The sequence below is a fragment of the Rhododendron vialii genome, chromosome 13a, assembly GCF_030253575.1.
Source record: "Rhododendron vialii isolate Sample 1 chromosome 13a, ASM3025357v1".
NCBI classification, from domain to species: domain Eukaryota; kingdom Viridiplantae; phylum Streptophyta; class Magnoliopsida; order Ericales; family Ericaceae; genus Rhododendron; species Rhododendron vialii.
In genome coordinates this window covers 5644214-5663194 of record NC_080569.1, presented here as the reverse complement: position 1 = coordinate 5663194, position 18981 = coordinate 5644214, and the positions used below count along the sequence as shown (strand labels likewise).

Genomic DNA, 18981 nt, shown 5'->3' with positions numbered 1-18981 from the left:
GTTTCCTAAATCAATACACCATCGTCATTTTCGTCCATCACCATCAAGTCACCATCAGTCGACCACCCACCACAGCAGCAGCACCACCGTTGTACCCCTCTCTCCGGCAACCCCTCCCGTCACACCTCCATCGCACCGCTACTTTGTAGACCGACATCGTGGTAGATATGCATAATCGATGGAAATAAATAGGTTTTGGGTTTCGACGGCAACTTCCGAAGTCGAGCCATGGTTGAATCGCCACTCACCAATCTACTTTGGAATCGGAGGTGGTGATGGTGATGGTGATTTTCAAATTCCGGTGATATTGTCTTCTTCTTTGTAGAATTTTGCCCCATCAGAATTTGCTGTTTCATTTATTTTTTCCTTTTCTTTTACCTTGAACATTCAAATATGAAATGGGAAAATAATCCCATGATTCTTGGCATAATGGGAGTTTATGATTTCTACGTTTACAGAGATTTGGGTTTATCATAGATTTGTGGGTTTTGACCAAACGAACCTTATGCAGAAATTTGTCTTGATTTTTATGATGTGTTTGTAGCTGAAATTTAATGTATTATGTATGGTTGATTTTCATGACAGTTTTGCATAAATCTGTCATATATTTGTAGGATAAATTTATGTCATGATATCCATGATAGTTTTGCGAAAATTTGTCATGATTTTTTTGGGTAATCAACATGGATCTCTAATGTTATCATATTTGTCATGATTTTTATGACGTGTTTGTAGCTGAGAGAGAAGATTAGGAGAGTGAAAGAATTAAAAAGATTAGGTGAGAGAAATGTTTGAAAGATTGGAGAGAAATTTGGGATAATTAAAAAAGATAAGGAGAGAGAAGGATTTTGAAAATTAGGAGAGAGAAAGGGTAGTTTAGGATTTATTTGAATTTGAGGATGGAAAGATAAGTTTTTAAACCCACTAGGATGGAGACTTAAGTATTTATGTTGGTAAGGACCCCTATTTAAGTTTCCCTTTTTTTTTTAACACATGTACGAGGCACAGTATATGAAAAGAATACAGTCATGTCTTCTTTTCATAAACCCTAAATTTACATTACGATGAGACAGAAGAGATAGTGCGATTATAAAAATGTAAATGTGAAAATCAATTACTACTTTTTTTAAAAAAATAACTTAGGTGACCGGATTAGTTTTTGTCAAACATCAATTTTTTTGGAAAGAACATGCCCTTTGCAAGTGTAGAGACCCGTAATTTCATCATTTAATCTTTGGTATTTATAATGCAATTGGTCTATAAATAAATATGAATTTAAGTTTTGAACAAAATGTTGTTAATGTGTGAGGGTGTATGAGTTGGAGGTTATAATGTGATGTTTGTTGAATACAGGGGTGTTAGTGCATTAGGGCTATATGTATCAACACTCACAAAGAGAACACTTCACTTTCCCCTTTTCTTTTTTTAACGCCAGCTCTCTCTCCCTCCTCTCCCTTTCTCTCGGTCTCCTCTCTCTCACTCCCTCAACCAAATTCTTGCTACTCCACCATCAATCCTTGAAAACCCACGCACATATCTTCATCCTCGGCCCTCGGATCGCGTGGGAAGATCTAGCTCGGTGGAGGCATATTTCGGATTTGGAGGCTAGGGTTTGGTTTGAGCTCAAAACTTGGTCTTGATACTTGAGGTAGGGATCTCCAGCCTTCTTTATATGTGTTAAGTGTTGGTTTGATGTGCAAGGATTAAGTTTGATCATCTATTTTGAGTCTTGAATAAATCTAGTGTATGCTGAAAATTTCGTGGGTTCTGGTAATCTGTCTTTTTGGGGCCCTTCTGCTAGGAATCAATTTTTGGAGTCTTCATAACTGTTAAAGTTCGTTTCAATACGAAGATTTCGGTACCAAGATCATGCAAAACCGATAATCACACAATTAGTTATGAATTTTTGAATACTGGCTGTTTGCTGGATGTGCGAATCTGTGCGTGGCTGTTTTCTTTTAACTTCTGGGCATGATGAACATTTTGGGTGGCTTTGGGTCTTTTACAGGAGTTGCATATTTAAGTTAAGAAGAGATTGCGTTGGAATTAAGTAATTTGGTTAAGTATACAATTTTTGGTGAATTTCTAAAGCAGGGTTGGTTGACTGGTGCGAAAATGGTTGCGAAAATGGTGCGAAAATGGTTGCGAAAATGGTTGTAAAACTATGTGTAAATTTCTCTCCTTGATCAGTATGGAACTCATTTAATTGTAAACGTTTGGGAGACTTTATGTATAAAAAAAAAAAAAAATTTAGAGAGAAGAAGAAGAGACTTTGATTCTTTATTTGGATTGGCATGACAGTTAAGGGTAAATATAGTTGAGAGGAAGACTTTTGTTGTGGAAAATATATTATTATTTTAGCTGAAAATCGAGGGCGTGACAGCAAGGGCAAGAAATCGAACATCGATTAATCTTTGGGGATTAATTGCACTATTTACTAGCGGGAATCTCAATTAAAATTGGAGCAAATCTTCATATGATTGGGTTCCGAAGGAATTACGAGCACCTAGGAAGATCTGAACGTGGAACTTTAGAATGAAGAAGACCCCTAAGTCTCAGGCTTGACCACCAGACCGACCGGATTGGAGAGATAATGCGCTTTTTGCATAAGGTTTATGGCACGCAAGTGTTTTAGTGGTAGTATTAAAATACATTTCGTTAAAATTATTATGGGGATTGAAGTAAAATTCATTCCGTTAAAATGTAGGCTCTGTTCCGCTAAAGGAAGTACTTATTTTTTAGTTAGTAAAGCAAAAAATAAGTACATAAAAAATAGGAACCTTAATGGAATGGGGCCTTAAAAAGTTATTTTGTAGAAACATTTTTAAGTTTTATTTTTATGTTGAATCAAGAAACTATCTAATTTGTGAGATCTATAATATGGAGTATTATTTAAACACTTTTACTGCAGTACTAATTTTCATTATAATTTAAAAACTGATAATTGTATCTTGAGAAAAGATGATACGGTTTTGAAATTCAATTTCATCTCTAAAAGGATGTTTTGGCTACATAACCTACTTGGCTTATTTTTTTGTTTTTATTCAAAACTTCCTCGCATTTGTTAATTTTGCGTCCAAATTTTGTGGATTATTGATTCTTCCCGACGAGAAGAATATATCAAGTAAAACATTATGGTTCTTCCCAATAATTTTTCATTCGATAGGGCCGGGATAGATCGATCGCTGTTGCTTCTTTACGAAAATTGAGTATTAGTGTTTTTTTTCTCTTTTGTCATGCAAGATATTATGGGTCAGCTTGCGCACACCTCAAACTAATTCTGGAAAATGATGACAAATAACGTATTTTAATAATTAATACCCACCAAAGACATTTTCAATAAATGTTCTTAGCTTGTCCTTAGCAGATATTAATTATCAAAACTCATCATGGGCGTCATTTCCCTAATCCATATGATCCCACTCAAAATATTTTTCATGCTTACATGCGAGGCGAGGTGGGCCCGAGAGTTGTTAGTATGGTGGGCCCACCTGATCTATGTAATTATCTTGATTTATATCTTCTCACTCGTGTTCATGTATGTATAGCTACTGAGAAGATGAAATCACACAGTCGTGAATTTGTGATAACTCTTGTGTCACGATCTTGAATTATTTCCCAAGATCAAGTCATATTTTATCCTTTTTATTTTATTGTCCCTTGTTCTATCTGAATCAGACAAAAAATTATTTTCTTAACTAGTAATACGTTTTATATGTGAATCTCATTTCATAAGTTTAAATTAGGTTTATTAAATAAAGTTTTCCAAATCACATAAAATTATATAGATCAATAGACACAAGTAATTCAAAAAATTGACACAAACCCTCAAAAGTGCTAGTAAAATATTGGGACCCAGAGTGTAACAAATTCGTCTTTAAACCAAAAAAAAAAGATCGTGACAAATTGGCCGTGTCAAACAGCCACCCTACGCTTATTCGTTTAGAAACAATCATAGAAAGTACCCCTACACAAAAAGGAAAATCATAAGCTTACAAAAACAAAAATAATCATTTGAACAATGGTGGACATCTTGTTTGTTAATATATGATGACGCTCTGATAGTGATGTTATAGAGGAGGCTGGGCTAGCAGCATTTCTTTGTTGGGCATTATGGAAATCTAGGAACAAGGAACACAACCAACATGGGGTTGCAGGTTCAGAGCCGGTCCTGACTTTCGGGGGCTTAAAGTAAAAATTAAAAATAGAACCTCTTTTGTTGGACTATAATAAGAGATAAAAAAGTAGGAGGGGCCTTTATATTTCAAAAATTTTTGGATGTGTAAAGCGGCCGCAACATTTGCTCTAGCTCAGGGCCGGCTTTGAACAGGTTGGTTAGAATTCAAGAATGTTATTGAAACGACCAAGGGGAATGTACCTGTTATTCATCCTCCTCAGAGACCTACTTGGAAACCAGTACCTGATCATGGCATTATTAAAATCAACGTTGATGGGGCTTTAGATGTACGTAAAGGTGTGTGTGGAATGGGGTTTGTTGCTCGGAATGCTGATGGTAGCTAATTACTTGGGGCAGTGATGGATTCTTTCAAAGGTGTTTTTTTGGTGCGGACTGTTGAAGCTCTGGGTTTTCGACGAATCAGTTTTCGAATGGAAATTTTCTGAGATTATAATAAAAAGGTGATGCACTACAAGTGGTTCAGGCCCTCAACTGGTCCAAGACGTATGAGGATTGTGATTCATAATTCAGTTATTTTGGACTGTATTAGCATCTTTATTCTAATCTTGTTCATTTTTACACGTTAAATTTGATTGTAACACGGTAGCTCCTTGTCGGATATTGGAATGATATGTTGGCGGGATGACTATTCTCAATAGCTATCATCTCCAGCGTCAGAAGATATTAGAACTTGTCGCCTGTCTTCACATTAATAAATTTATTCTTCTCGTGGGGGGAAAAAAAAAAAAACAGCCACCCTACGCTTATTAGAAAAGCAATCATAGAAATTAGAAAGTACTCCTATAAAAAGGAAAACCATAAACTTACAAAAACTAAAATAATGTTTCCAATTCTAGTAAATGATTAATTAATCAATTCCATATTACCCAATCAAAAACTGCGCCACGGTGAGAGGAAAGGAAAGTGCTATTACCACTTCCAAAATTTAAACCATATCTAGAATTACCAACCTATATAGAAAATTTCCACCGTCAAAACTTATTACTTTCCCCCGCATAAATGCTCAAACTATGTGAGAAAAACTTATTCACGGAGGCTTCGTAAATTAAGTGTTTACAGCGCTCAATCTCGCGCGTCCAAAAATTATTTTGGATGATCCGGATTAAAAAGTAAAAACAAACTATTACCGGTCAGAGATATTTAATAACTGTCAAAATTTTAAAAAATATATCGCAACTATTAATTGTTGAAGTAGACAAGTGAGATTGCACGTCTGGTATTTACGGCTCTCTACGTAAACCCCCCAACCAGACATAACAATTACTCCTACAAGTCTACAACAATACTTACCGTCGTTGCCGCAACCAAATACCAAAAAAACGGCGCGTTCCCTCCAATCACCACCATTATCTCCTTGAGTCCTTGTCCACAGTTCGTCGAACTGACAGTAGTCGGAGAAGTCGTCGGACTTCCGTCACTCACCGTTCCACCGCTCTTCACCAACTCCGACATCACCACAGAGTTGCGATTCTCCGGCCCAAATTCGTGCGGACTTGGAACACCGTCCCTACTCGCCAATGAGCCGACATTCCAACCGTAGGTTCTGCGAGTGGTGAAAGTTTGTGAATGGGAGGTGAGATGAGGACGGCGGCCATGGAGAGGCATGGGAGGAGGGCAGCTGTTGGGAGGTGGATTAATGCGGCCATTTTTTAGAGAGAGAAAGAGAGTATGGTGGGGAATTGCTCCAGTACGGCCGGGGAGTTATTAAATATGTAGAGAGAAAGAGAGTATGGTGGGGGAATTGCTCCAGTACGGCCGGGGAGTTATATTAGGTGTTCGGATAAATAAGCCACTTCGGCTTATTTTTTGTCTTTATTTAAATTTTTTTCGTATCACTTGGCTTATTGTCATTTTTTTGGGGGATTATTGCATCCTCACGTCAAGAGGAATCTAGAAAGTAAAAAAATTTGACCGAAATCCAATTTTTTTTGAATAAAGACGAAAAAATTAATCTAAAAAGTAAAAATTTTTGACCGAAATTCAATTTTTTTGAATAAAGACGAAAAAAATCAATAAGCCAATTTTTTCGTCTTTATTCAAAAAAAATTGGATTTCGGTCAAATTTTTTTACTTTTTAGATTCCTCTTGTCGTGAGGATTCAATAATTCCCAAAAAAATGACAATAAGCCAAGTGATACGAAAAAAAATTGAATAAGAACAAAAAATAAGCCACTGTGACTTATTTGTCCGAACGGGATTAAAAGGGAGAGGCAGGATCGTGCTAGTATATATATATGAAAAACTTCTTTATGAGGAGCTTTATTTTTTAGAACTTTGTTAGTCTTTACGGCATCTTCAATCTACCTCTATTCCTTCAAAATATATAATGGATGTGATACATTGAAGGATAATTTTGTAATTTATTTTATTTTTCTTTCACTTTTTGTATTTTTTGGGAGAATTTTTTAGAAATTTACTGTCCTTTTTAGAGTCTAGTTCTTCAAAAGTAAATATGAAATACAAAATTTCAAAAAAAAATTTGAGGAATTTATCGTCTTTTTTAGAGTTCGGTCCTCTAAAAGTATATTTAAGGCGTCACAAATCACAGTCATAGAAAGTACTACTATGAAAAGGAAAAACAAAAACTTAGAAAAAACAAAAATGGTAATTCTATATAATATTCCCAATTCCAGTAAACAAATTACTAGTAATTAATTCCATATATATTACCCAATGAAAACTGCCACCGTGAGAGGGGAGATCACGACGGACGACGGTGACAAAAGGACCCTAAAATGCCAAAACGGATCCGTAAAATAATTGTTTAAAAATCTATAGAAAAAATTCAACCCCGTATTTGAGTCTAAGACCAAATTACAGTACCTGCGGCCATAACTAACACCGAAACAAAAAGCCCAAAACCGAGGCTTCCAATCCTATCACCACCGCTATGTCCTTGTCGTCCTTCGTCGGCGGAACTGTCAGTCGTCGAAGAAGTCGACTGACCAGCAGTACCATTCGCCGTTCCAGCAGTACCATTCGCCAAATCCAACGTTCCCACGGAGCTAAGATTCTCCGGCTCCACCGCATGCGGAGCCGGAACGCCATCACTCATCTGCCCGCCGACGTTCCAGACGTGATTCACCGACGTCATGTTCTTCGGCAGCTCCAGCGTGGCGAATATCCCCATCACCTCGCCGTCATACTCCGCGCTCACGTAAGGCACCACGAACGAGATCGGCGCCGACGGGAACGTGGGTGGCTTGGAATCTATGTTGAAGGGCCTAACGACCATCGAGCCGCTGTCGTTTTTCCTGTACGCGAGTAGAGCCTGGGTGCCGACCATTTGGGGCTTGTCCGGGTTGATGCCCCAGGCGATCCAACCGGAGGGTGAGGCCGGACGAGCGAGGAAGGCGATGGAGAGATAGGAATTGTACAATCTGGCGGTGTTGGCGTAGTCCCAGTGGAGGACGGCGTTTAGGGTGGGGAGTTCCACGCAGTTAGCGTAGGTTTTGTTACTGGTGAAAGTTTGCGAAGCGCATGTTTGGGAATGGGACGGCGAGATTAGTAGGGTGGCGATGCAGAAGCATAGGAGGAGGGCTGGGAGTCGGAGGGCGGCCATTTTAGCGCGAGCGGGAGTGAGAGCGGAGTGGAGGTGTTGCTCCAGTATGGGGAAGTTATATAAAGGGAATGCGGGAGAGGGACAGGATTGAGTACGGAATTTTACGAGCAATATTTACGTATGCAGATTTATGCGTAGAAATTATCACACGAGAACTTGGCATCTATTTCCGAATATGTACATGCAAATTTGTTCGGAGATACTTTTCCAATTTTGCGGAGCAATATTATGTGCGCAGATTTATGCGTAGAAATTATCGCACGAGAACCTGGCATCTATTTCCGAATCTGTACATGCAAATTTGTTTAGAGATACTTTTCCAATTTTGTGAACTTGCAGCGATATGCGTAGATCCGGGTATGGGAATATTAATGATGTCGCAATCTAAGGTTGGTTAAACTATTTGTAGGGCATGTCCGAAGTTTCTAAATAGTCATGTAATCGTGACACATTTAGTTCACAATTTCTTCTTTAGGCTCCATTTTGTTAAAGTTATTATTTTTTCAGTACTTATTTTTCGTTTTGCAAGACAGATCATTATTTCACAATATATCACTTTTAATTCAAGAAATATTCAAATAAGTAATACTACTTACTTTAATTAATTGGTGGAACACACCCTAAAGTTATATTATTTCCAAAAAATGCTTTAATTGTGAAATATGTTTTAATTTCCTCAACTTGATTTTTGTATCAAAAATCAACTTTAGTAAATATTATATATAAATAAAAACAACTTAAGCATGGTGTCTAATTGGAAGGGAATTACATGAATCCCAAATATTGACAATTAATTTTTAGCATTGAAAACACACGATTTAATGATCTCCTCATAATTAAAGTAGTTCATGAGAGGAAAAAAAGTTGTCATTGCAACCATATACTATCAAGCAAAAGAATGTGTTTAATGTTTATATCTACTTATTAATACCATCCATTTTTCGATAAATTAATTCAAATCTTCGTCAATAATCTTGAATATTTATTTGAAACCAGATGCATGGGTTTGTTTGCTAGTAATTCATTTATAAATGAAAGTATAAATGTAGAACATGACTCATTAAATGAGAGGGAAAAAAATACTACGTTGAATTATAGAGGCTAGCTAGGCTTCACAATTGGCTAAAATGTGCCCCGGTCCTTTTTTTTTTCCCTCCTTCTCCAAACTTCTTCCAATTTAATTTGAGCAAAGCTTTGTCATTATCGGAATTCAAAAAGTAAAACATTGACGAACACTAAACTAAAAATTGTTAAAGAAAAAAGAAAACCAAAAAATTGAGTTTTTGCTCTTATGTTTTAATTTGGCTAAAGAAGTCACTTGGCTTATTCTTTTGTTTTTACTAAATTTTTTTTTTATTTGTTAGTTTCACGTCAAATTTTTATGGTTTATTGGTTCATCTCGACGAGAGGAATCCGAAAAAAAATTGTGATCCAGACTCATTTTTTTAAATAAAGCCAAAACATTTGACTTTTTGGCTGATAATTAAGTTTAGACCATAATTTTTTACGGTTCTGATTTCCCTTATCAAGACAAGTCAATAATTCATAAAAATAATGCGAAAAAAAGATTAAAAAAAAGAAAGAAAGAAGCCAAGTAGCTTATTTTGCCAAAACACCTCTTAATTAGTTTTGTCTTGTTCGAATTTTGTACAATTTTTCAGTAATTTATATGACATATATAGCACAAACATGTTTTAGCATATAATCAGAGTAGAGCACAAATTCGCCAAATGTAGCCTAATTAATGATTGTGGTGGCATGCAGAGAGGCATGGGCCCCCAAAATCAACAATCGGGCTTGTGACAAAATAATCTATTGGCGCATGAGAAAAAATCCACGAAATTGTCAATAGTTTTAATTGAATGAATCCATGAAAACAAAAACGAAAGGTACATCTGCTCCTATGAGAACATTGCGAAGATCGAATAAACATTTTCGATTTTTTTTCCTTTCCGATTCCTTGAAAAATATACTTCTGATGTACCGTCACGTAGTAAACTTTTATAACGCGAGGTGGTGGAGAAGCCTAAGGCAAATGTTGCCACAAGTGGCTTAGAAGCACATAATAGCACTACACAAACACTTGTGTGGAGATCACCGCCACACTTGTGTCTATGAAATAAAAAATGCGATATCAATGTCACTGGAGACTATTCCGCCACTATGAGAACGAAGATCATGACGAACGATGGTGACAAAAGGAATCTAAAATGCTAAAAAGAAAGTGCTATCTATATATACCACTTCCAAAATATAAAACCATATGGTATCTAATTAAATCACCAAATCTTTAGGAATTTTCCTCCCTCAAAACTTCCTTCCCTCCCATAATTGCTAATATATCTATGGGAAAAAAAATTCAACCCCGTACTAATTCTAAGACCAAATCACAAAACTTGCCATAATTAATACCGAAGCAAAAAGCCCAAAACCGCCGCTTCCGAACCTACCACCACCACTATGTCCTTGTCCTCCGTTCGGACCGGCGGCACTGCTGGTTCCATTTCCGTCGCTCGGCGTTCTGCTACTCTTCGCCAACTCTAACGTCCCCACAGAGTGAAGATTATCCGGCAAAATCTCATGCGGACTCGGAACACCATTACTACTCACCGATGAGCCGACATTCCAAGCGTGACTCACCGACGTCGTATTCGGCGACAATGCCATCGTGGCAAGTATCCCTATCATCCCGTTGGCGTACCCCGTGCTCATGTTAGAGACAGCGAACGAAATGACCGACGGGATGACGACTTTTGTGGAATTCAAGTTGAACGTCCTGACAGCTAACGAGCCGTCGGGTTTCTTGTAGGCGAGGAGAGCCTGGGTGCCGAGCATTCTGGGCCCGGCCGGGTTGATCCCCCAGGCGACCCAACCGGAGGGTGCAGCCGGACGAGCGAGGAAGGCGATGGAGAGAGAGGACGTGGCGTTGTCGTAGGTCCAGTGGAGGGTGGCGCTTAGAGTAGGGAGGTCCGTGCAGTTAGCGTAGGTTTTGTGACCGGTGAAAATTTGTGAAGTGCATGTTTTGGAATGGGAGGGCGAGAATAGGAGGGTGGCGATGGAGAGGCAAAGGAGGAGGGCTGGGAGTTGGAGAGCGGCCATTATAGCGGGAGCGGGGTGGGAGCGGTGGAAGAATTGCTCCAACATGGGGAAGTTATATAGAGGGAAAACGGGAGAGGGGCGGATCGAGTTTGGAATCTACGGAGCAATATTACGTATACAGATTTATGTGCTAAAATTAACACTGATGAATTTGACATATATTTATCTCCAAAATTGTACATGCAAATTTAATTCACGTAGAATTTTATTCTTATAGTACTGTTTTCTTTCCAAAATATGCCCCGAATGTGAACGTGTTTTAATTTTGTCAACTCGATTTTTTGTATAAGTTAATCAACTTAAGGAACTTTAATATCGATCCGATCAAAAAAAACAAAAAAAAAAAAAAAGATTTAAGCAACTTATAAATAAGAAAGGTCCTAATCAAATTACCGGACCCAACGTCACCTTCGAAAACTAGTGTACGAGCCGCTAATGGAGTCTAATTAATTAGAAGTGAAGTGCATGCATCCTATAAGTATTGACAATCAATCTTCAGCATGGAATTCACGCAATTTAATGAATGATTTAATGGCGTACTCATAATTTCGTTCAGATTATATATATATATAAAGAGAGAGAGAGAGAGAGAGAGAGAGAGAAAGAGAGAGAGAGAGAGAGAGAGAGAGAGAGAGAGAGAGAGAGAGAGAGAGAGAGAGAGAGAGAGAGAGAGAGAGAGAGAGAGAGTCATTTTCGAATGAGGAGGTCCTTATTTTAGTTAAAATAAGGACCTCTCATTTTCTTCCATTTTCCGTTCAAAATTTCGATGATCCGAGCCGCTCAATGTGTTCAGAACGTGATTTTAAGAGTACTTACGAGGAATCAGCAAAAAAAATGATCGGGAAGGGCTTCATCCGAGCAGTTTTTATTTGAACCGTTCGATAAAAAATAAACAAAAAGTGCTCGGATGAAGCCTTTCTGGTCCTTTTTTTTTTGCTGATTTCTCGCGGGTACCTTTAAATTAAAATCACGTCTTGAATACATTGAGTGGCTTGGATTATCGAAATTCTATCGGGAAATGGAGGTCCTTATTTTATTAAGTTAAGGTGGTCCTTAAGAGAAATGTCAAAGAGCAGTTTTTGTTTATTTTTTATCGAACGGTTCAAATAAAAACTGCTCAGATGAAGCCCTTCCCGATTATTTTTTTTACTGATTCCTCGTAAGTACTCTTAAAATCACGTTCTGAACACATTGAGCGGCTCGGATTATCGAAATTCGAACGGAAAATGGGAGAAATGGAGACCGAGATCCTTATTTTAAATAAAATAAACACCTCCTCATTTGAAAATGACTGTATATATCATTGCAACTTCTTAAATGTACCATGCATTTAGTATTAATGTGTTCAATGTTTACATCTACTTATTCCCATCCATTTTCGGATAAATTTCAAATCTTTGATAATGCTCCGTTTAAAATGGTGCATCGTGTGGGTTTGTTTGCTAGTTCATTAACAAATGAAAGTATAGTTGCAGAAGATGACTATTGAAAACAGTACGATGTTGTATTTGTAGCTTTATGATGTACTCCATAGAGACTAGGCTTCACTTTCGCTAAAACGTGTCCCTTTTTTCCCTCCTTTTCCTCCAAACTTCTTTCAATTTGATTTGATTAAAGCTTTGTGATAATTGAAATTCGTACAAGAAAACATGGACGAACACACTAGCAAACAATAATGTATTTTTCAATTTCTCTCATCAAATTATAAAATGAAAAAATAAAAAGGCAAAAATTTAAGTACAAATTTTCAATAATTTGTTTGACATATGGCACAAACTTGTTTAGCATCTGCAAATAAAGACGCCTCAAGCTCTTTTTTAGCCTGACTGTGGTGGCATGTAGAGAGGGGCATGGGCCCCCAAAATCAACAATTGGGCTCTTGACCCACTGAATATCCCCCTCCAGTCATCTTTAGTTCGGGCTCATGACAAACAACACTGCTACGTCTGTCGATCTGTTTCATCGGTTAACATCTCACCGTTTGTTTCGGCAACTAATGATCCGGTCTGAAACCCTGTTATGCAAATGCAATGAAATTGAGAGCGGTAAAAGAAGTGATAAATTTTGAGCGGTAAGCATAGACTTTCTGCATGACGTAATTATCTATCTATTAGCTCATGATAAACACTCTATGAAACTGTCAATAATTTTTAATTCTGTATGAAAGATGATTATGAAGAAAAAGCGGAGGTCATATGGGAAAAGTGAATAAACATTTCCGGTCTGTTCTTCCCATCTTCCCTCAAAAAATTTTTTTTTGAATACTTTTGATGTATTGCCACGGGATGAACTGAAATATGTGGCAGTAGATTTTAGACGCAATTTTTTTTATTAAGTTTTGTTCAAATTTTACATCACATTGTTTGTCTCGATGAATGAGATGGAAAAGTATAAAACATAGACCGAAATTGAAAAAAAGTCATGTAAGACTGACAAAAAATACTCAAAGGACGTACTAATTTAAAGAATCAAGATAAAACAACTAAAAAGATCAAAAAAGACAGTTAAAAAAATTAGAAAGACCGCGACAAAAATAACGTAAAATTAAGGTTATATTTGGAACTTGGGAAGGTTTAGAAGAAATTGGAGAGAAAATTGAACTTGTTTCTTAAATTTTGTGATGGGGAGGCGTACGATGTTACGGTGCTACCAAAGCACGTAAACATTTCCTCTCAGGTATATAAAGTGGAAAACCCTAGATCTCATTTTCATCATCCAAGTAGTAGGGTTTAGAGGAGGACGGTTTCGGCGCAGCATCCCAACAAGGTTCGAATTCCTTGTTGTTTCAATTATAGGTTGATCGAGCTAGGGTTTCTATGCATTTCTGTTGTACTTTCTGTTGGATGATGTTTAATTGTGCCGTCTATCGCGCTGAGTTTTATTTTAGTTCAACTTCTGATATGCGAGTCCGAGTAGTATGATAGATTGTTGACGATTATCGATTAAGGGTTCGATGAAGTGAATTCTAATCTATGTATTACTGCGGATCCATGCGTTGATCGGGATTAGTTTGCTTTCTACGACTGGATTAGGATCTTGGAAAATGCTTCGTATTCCTTGAATGGAAGCTCCTAACTTCTCTTTGATGAATTTTACTCTATTGCCCATTAGCTAGATGGACTGTTGCAGTGAAGCGTGGTGTACATGTATCACGTCTTGTCATGAAAAAAATTGTCTTCGTTGTCTTTTTTGTGTGGGTAATTGGGATAGCCAATTAGCCACGACTCCATTACGAGTTACATAGGAAACATGGGAGGGATTTCGGTGATGCTGGTAATATGCTAAATTCATTTGAGTCGGTTTTATCCCCGATTAACCTCTTTTCTAATCTTTTTGAAGTGTAACCGTTGGCTTCCTCATGAGTGGTGTGATTTCAAACAAGTTCCATTTGGTTCAAATTCTACAATCACCACGGCCCACTTGAGTGATATTAGTGCTCCACTTTTAGTCTCCCCCACTCGTGGAAGAGATTAATATTCGAAAAAGTTATAAAAACCTGAAATGGAGCGTGAAATCCTTCTCTTCCTTTATCAGCTTCACTTTAAAGAGTTCAACTAATATTGTCTTTTTACTAAACTGGAGTGTATAAAGCGCCTTGTATTTGGTCCCGATATGAAGAGAAAAACAGAGGAAACTCCCTGTCTGGTGCCTATTGAGCCTAAGAACCTTCATAGTTTTGAAAAATCAATATGTTTTCTATGCCTATTTTGATGTTCATGTTTGTCTTGATTAGTATTCTTTCTCCAAGTTTTAGTCATTTCTAATTAAATGTGTTGTTTTGTTGGCCATCTTATAGACACAATGGCTGTTCCTTTGCTCACCAAGAAGATTGTGAAGAAGCGTGTGAAGAAGTTCAAGAGACCCCAAAGCGATTGGAAGATCTCTGTGAAGGTATGATTTGTCTGGTTTTTCTTCTATTTGGTAGTGGCAGCAGTTCACTTTGCAGCTGGGGTTTTCCCATTTGCCCTCGTTTACATTGAAAAAATGGTGATTAGTTTTCAAGTACTCTTCTGGGGAAGATATTTAGCTTTAAAGGCTTGTACTTGGCAGAAACTAGAGATAGTTAAAAGCAATTTGGTGAAACTTATATTAGACTCAGTTTATTTCATTTCTCGTCTGCTTTCTTACATGGTAAAGTTTTTCTGTATATCTGTTTGCTTATGACGTTTTCTTTTATTGTAGTTTGCTCATGACCATGCTTTTGGTTTTCATGGATATTAAACCTGCAATGTTTTAGCACCCTGTTGACCTCCTGACAGATTTTGGAAAAGAATCACAGGAGTTGTATTAGTTTGATTGGAAATATGAAGATTTAGAATTTTTATTGCTTCTCGCACTTCATTTGGTTGCACTTTGGCACTAGAATTCCCCTGGTCGTGCCAATTCCCCGATCTCATTTGAAATGCTGCAGGAAACTGCCACATTGATCAATAATGATTGTTGACAGATACATGTTTAGAGTGTTGTTAAGGAATGTCAACTTTTTTTTGGTATTTGGTATGCTTGACATTCATTTTGGGGATGCTCATTTTATGAATTTTCAACATTGATAAATATCAGTTGAGTCCAGGTTACTCTTCTGAGATTTCACCATTTGTAATGCTTTTATGCGTATTCTAGCATCCTTGATATCATAATATGCATCTTTCTATCGATCCTTGAGCTGTGATGTTTGCTCAGATGTTAAGTTCTGCTGATTTGTTAAAGCAAATGCTGACAATGTCGTCAACTTAGCCTTTTGAAATGGATGATTTTTTGGTGAACTGGTTGACATTGCCTCTTATTTTGTTTATGAAATTGTCGGTTCCAGGAAAACTGGCGCAGGCCCAAGGGTATCGATTCCCGCGTTAGGCGGAAGTTTAAGGGAGTCACTCTCATGCCTAACATTGGTTATGGTTCAGACAAGAAGACTCGGCATTTCCTTCCTAATGGGTTCAAGAAATTCGTTGTGCATAATGCCAAAGAGCTTGAAGTTCTGATGATGCACAACAGGTTCCAGACTTTTTCTAAGATTTGTTATGTCCTAGATACTAGTTACATAGTTGTAGAAATTTACTTCAACAAAATTCAATTGTAAATGTGTCTCTCATCACTTTTTTGTGGACTGATTAATCTCAGGACTTACTGTGCGGAAATCGCACACAATGTATCGACTAGGAAACGGAAGGAGATTGTTGAGCGTGCAGCGCAGCTGGATGTGGTTGTGACCAACAAATTAGCCAGGTTGCGCAGCCAGGAAGACGAATGAGCTTTGGTGGGATACATTCTATATGTATTGTGATTTTGGATTATATTCACTTTTCACTAGGAGTATCACTACTATGGATGATGCAGTTTCTGTGCTGTTCTTAATATTTGCTTGTGTTGCTACTTCTTTCAACTACTTTGCTCAGTTACATGATGGCAATTGGTGTTTGTTTCTGTTTGATGCTCTGAGCTAACGGCATTTTATCTGTTTTCGTTATATCTCTTGTGTTTGATGCTCTGACCATCGAAGCTTCATATTTTGAAAGCAATGGCCCTTTTTGTGTGAAATGGACGCTGCTATCTTCTCGTTATGACCAAGATTTTTATAAATGCTCGTTTGTTAGCAATAACTACTGTTAGCAATCTAAATTTAAAGCATGTTGGACAGTGGTAAAAAGGGATATCGAATGGGAAATACTGTAAAGAGGTTTGGTTGGGCTTGGGTGAAATTCTAAGGGAGTGTGTGTGTGTGTGTATATACACACACACACGGGCTGGTTTCATGAACAACTATTTAAACATTTAAAAAAACACCTCATAGTTCTTGATCAAATTTTAATAATTCGAGCCGCTCAATGTGATCAGAAAGTGATTTTAAGGATACTCGCTAAGAATCAGCAAAAAAAAAGATCGGGAATTGCTTGATCTGAGTAGTTTTTAGCTTAGATTTAATGTATGTTGGACAAAAAAAAAGATCGGGAATATATATATATATATGTATATATATATATATTCGAATAGTGCAGATTTATTAGAAAAAAGAGAGGGCAGGTTTAGTATAGGAAAATGCCCTTACAAAAGAAAATTCAGACAGCAAAAATCTGATCCAAACAAGGCGCAATTGGACGGTTTGGGTCTCTGGATTGAAGAGGACGTTTTGGAGACGACTTGACTTGAGTCTTGGCTGGTGGGAAGAATTGAAGTCGTCTTCGACTTGACCCTGTTCCACATTTCAAAATAAGTTCTTCAAAAACAAGGAAACAGTACATAAGAAGGCTAGAGTGAATTGCTACGCACAAGTAGCATTATGTTGGCACTCTATCCTGCGGCCATTAACCAATGATCAAAATACGACAGAAAGGGCAGAACACCCAAAGAAAGAGGTCCAAAAGCCCTGTCCAGATCACAGCCCAAACAGGGCCCAAACAAGCATTTTCTCATGCTCGAGCTTCCCCAAGTGTGAGGATATCATTCATTTGTTTTTGTTTTTGGCTTTTTGTTAATATATGTGCCAAGGCATATGTTAACCATCATTTAATGAAACTAACTAACCCCACTAACACGGGGAATAGTGAAATCCCCAGGAACACTTCACATGCTGTATACCAAAAAATAATCTTCACATGCTATAACTCTTTTTTTTTTTTTTTACATCATTATATTTATCTTCGTGGATAAGTATCAAAAAAATTCTTAACATGCTATAGCGGGTCTCCTTCATGCCTCACTCTCCCTCAACTTTTGGTCCGTTTTTTTTTATTTTATTATTTTTTATTTAGATTTTTGTCTTAATTTTTTTAGATTAATCATTAGTCTCGAATAAACAAATCAGAAAAGTATAAAAACATGAATTGAACTTTAAAATTTTTCATATAAGACGACAAAGATACCAAAAATACCAGTTGTTTGGTATTTTCCGTCTTTAGTGAATTTTTTTTTTTTTTGCTTTTGATCATATTTTTAGACTCCTTTCGTTGAGATGGACAATTAATCCAATAAACATAATGTGAATCTAACCAAAATTTTAAAAAGATAGAACAAATTGCGCAAAACAAAGAATACCAAAATTTAGGGAGAACGGCTTCTTAATAGCCCGACTTTTTCTGTTTTCCTTTGTAAAGTAAATTTGTTGATCGAGATCAATGCATGCTTAGAATATTACCGAGGAAGAAAACATGGGTTGGTATGTTTAACATGTGAAGCTGGGGCATTTCCGTCCATTACATAAACAGCTGCCCTCCCAATTATTACGCTTAGATTTCCCATGGAAGTGGAATCGAATTCTGGAGGTATAATATATTCCCATCATGTGCCTTATGGCACACATTAACAAGGCTCTTAAAAGGGGAGGAAAAAAACACAGCCCAAGATTAGAAAGATATCATCCATTTGTAACCAGCATATCTAGATTTTTTTTTTTTAAAGAGCACATGATGGTCGAAACTATTGATCACCCTTTGTTCGTTCCTCGTGCTTGAAATTAATGTCAGTAACATTTCACTAAACAGAGCCAAATATAAGTATGGTCCATATAGAGAAGAGAAGAGCGGAATAAATTGTTACTCTGATTCATCATATCCACTAATCCAAGCGTGAGAACCCAACTCTGGTTATGGTTGATCCCTTTGACTCCTAATAAATAAGTCACAATGAAAAGACATCAAAAGTGTGTTGTATTTGCGAATAGAATGAGACGAAAATAGTTTTATTTCGATCGGGGTGAACAACCAAATCGTAAAGGAAAGAAGTCAAAAAAACGTATTGTATTGTATTAGTCAATAGAAGACGTCAAAATTATTCCTTACTTTGATCGAGCTGTCTTAGAGAATTTATAATTTTTATGGAGATACTTGATAAACTATTAGTACAATCTTGGACGGGTCAAATTTATGTGTCTAAGGGTAGGAACTGTTGTGTCTGAAATCAGTCCAAAACATACAGCAACAACACAGGAGTATTTTGTAAATTAACCTATAAATTTTCTCAGTGGTTTTACCAAAAGAAAATAATAATGCCAAAATTATTTTTGTTAATGTCAAAACTCAAGTGCAAAAAAGGTTTGTACCATGCTCAATATATAAGACTTTTATACAGTTGAGTTTTGGTACCAACAAAGACTGTTTTGACATTATCACTGCCCTTACCAAAAAGAAAG

The 18981-nt window shown here is 37.0% G+C and overlaps 3 protein-coding genes across 3 annotated transcripts; 1 reads left to right on the top strand and 2 right to left on the bottom strand.

Annotated features, from left to right (window-relative positions):
• Positions 1–6926: 6926 nt before the first annotated feature.
• On the bottom strand, positions 6927–7760 carry LOC131313810 (cytochrome b561 and DOMON domain-containing protein At3g25290-like). The gene has a single exon (XM_058342318.1). The coding sequence runs from the start codon at positions 7758–7760 to the stop codon at positions 7002–7004; it is 759 nt and encodes a 252-aa protein (XP_058198301.1). The 3' UTR covers positions 6927–7001.
• A 2250-nt stretch (positions 7761–10010) lies between these two features.
• LOC131312718 (auxin-induced in root cultures protein 12-like) lies at positions 10011–10977 on the bottom strand. Its single transcript, XM_058340659.1, has one exon. It carries the CDS (start codon positions 10902–10904, stop codon positions 10137–10139), a length of 768 nt encoding a protein of 255 aa, XP_058196642.1. The 5' UTR covers positions 10905–10977; the 3' UTR covers positions 10011–10136.
• Positions 10978–13567: 2590 nt separating this feature from the next.
• On the top strand, positions 13568–16280 carry LOC131312717 (large ribosomal subunit protein eL32z). Its single transcript, XM_058340658.1, has 4 exons — positions 13568–13623; positions 14655–14750; positions 15670–15851; positions 15978–16280. The coding sequence occupies exons 2-4, from the start codon at positions 14661–14663 to the stop codon at positions 16105–16107; spliced, it is 402 nt and encodes a 133-aa protein (XP_058196641.1). The 5' UTR covers positions 13568–13623; positions 14655–14660; the 3' UTR covers positions 16108–16280.
• Positions 16281–18981: the final 2701 nt, after the last annotated feature.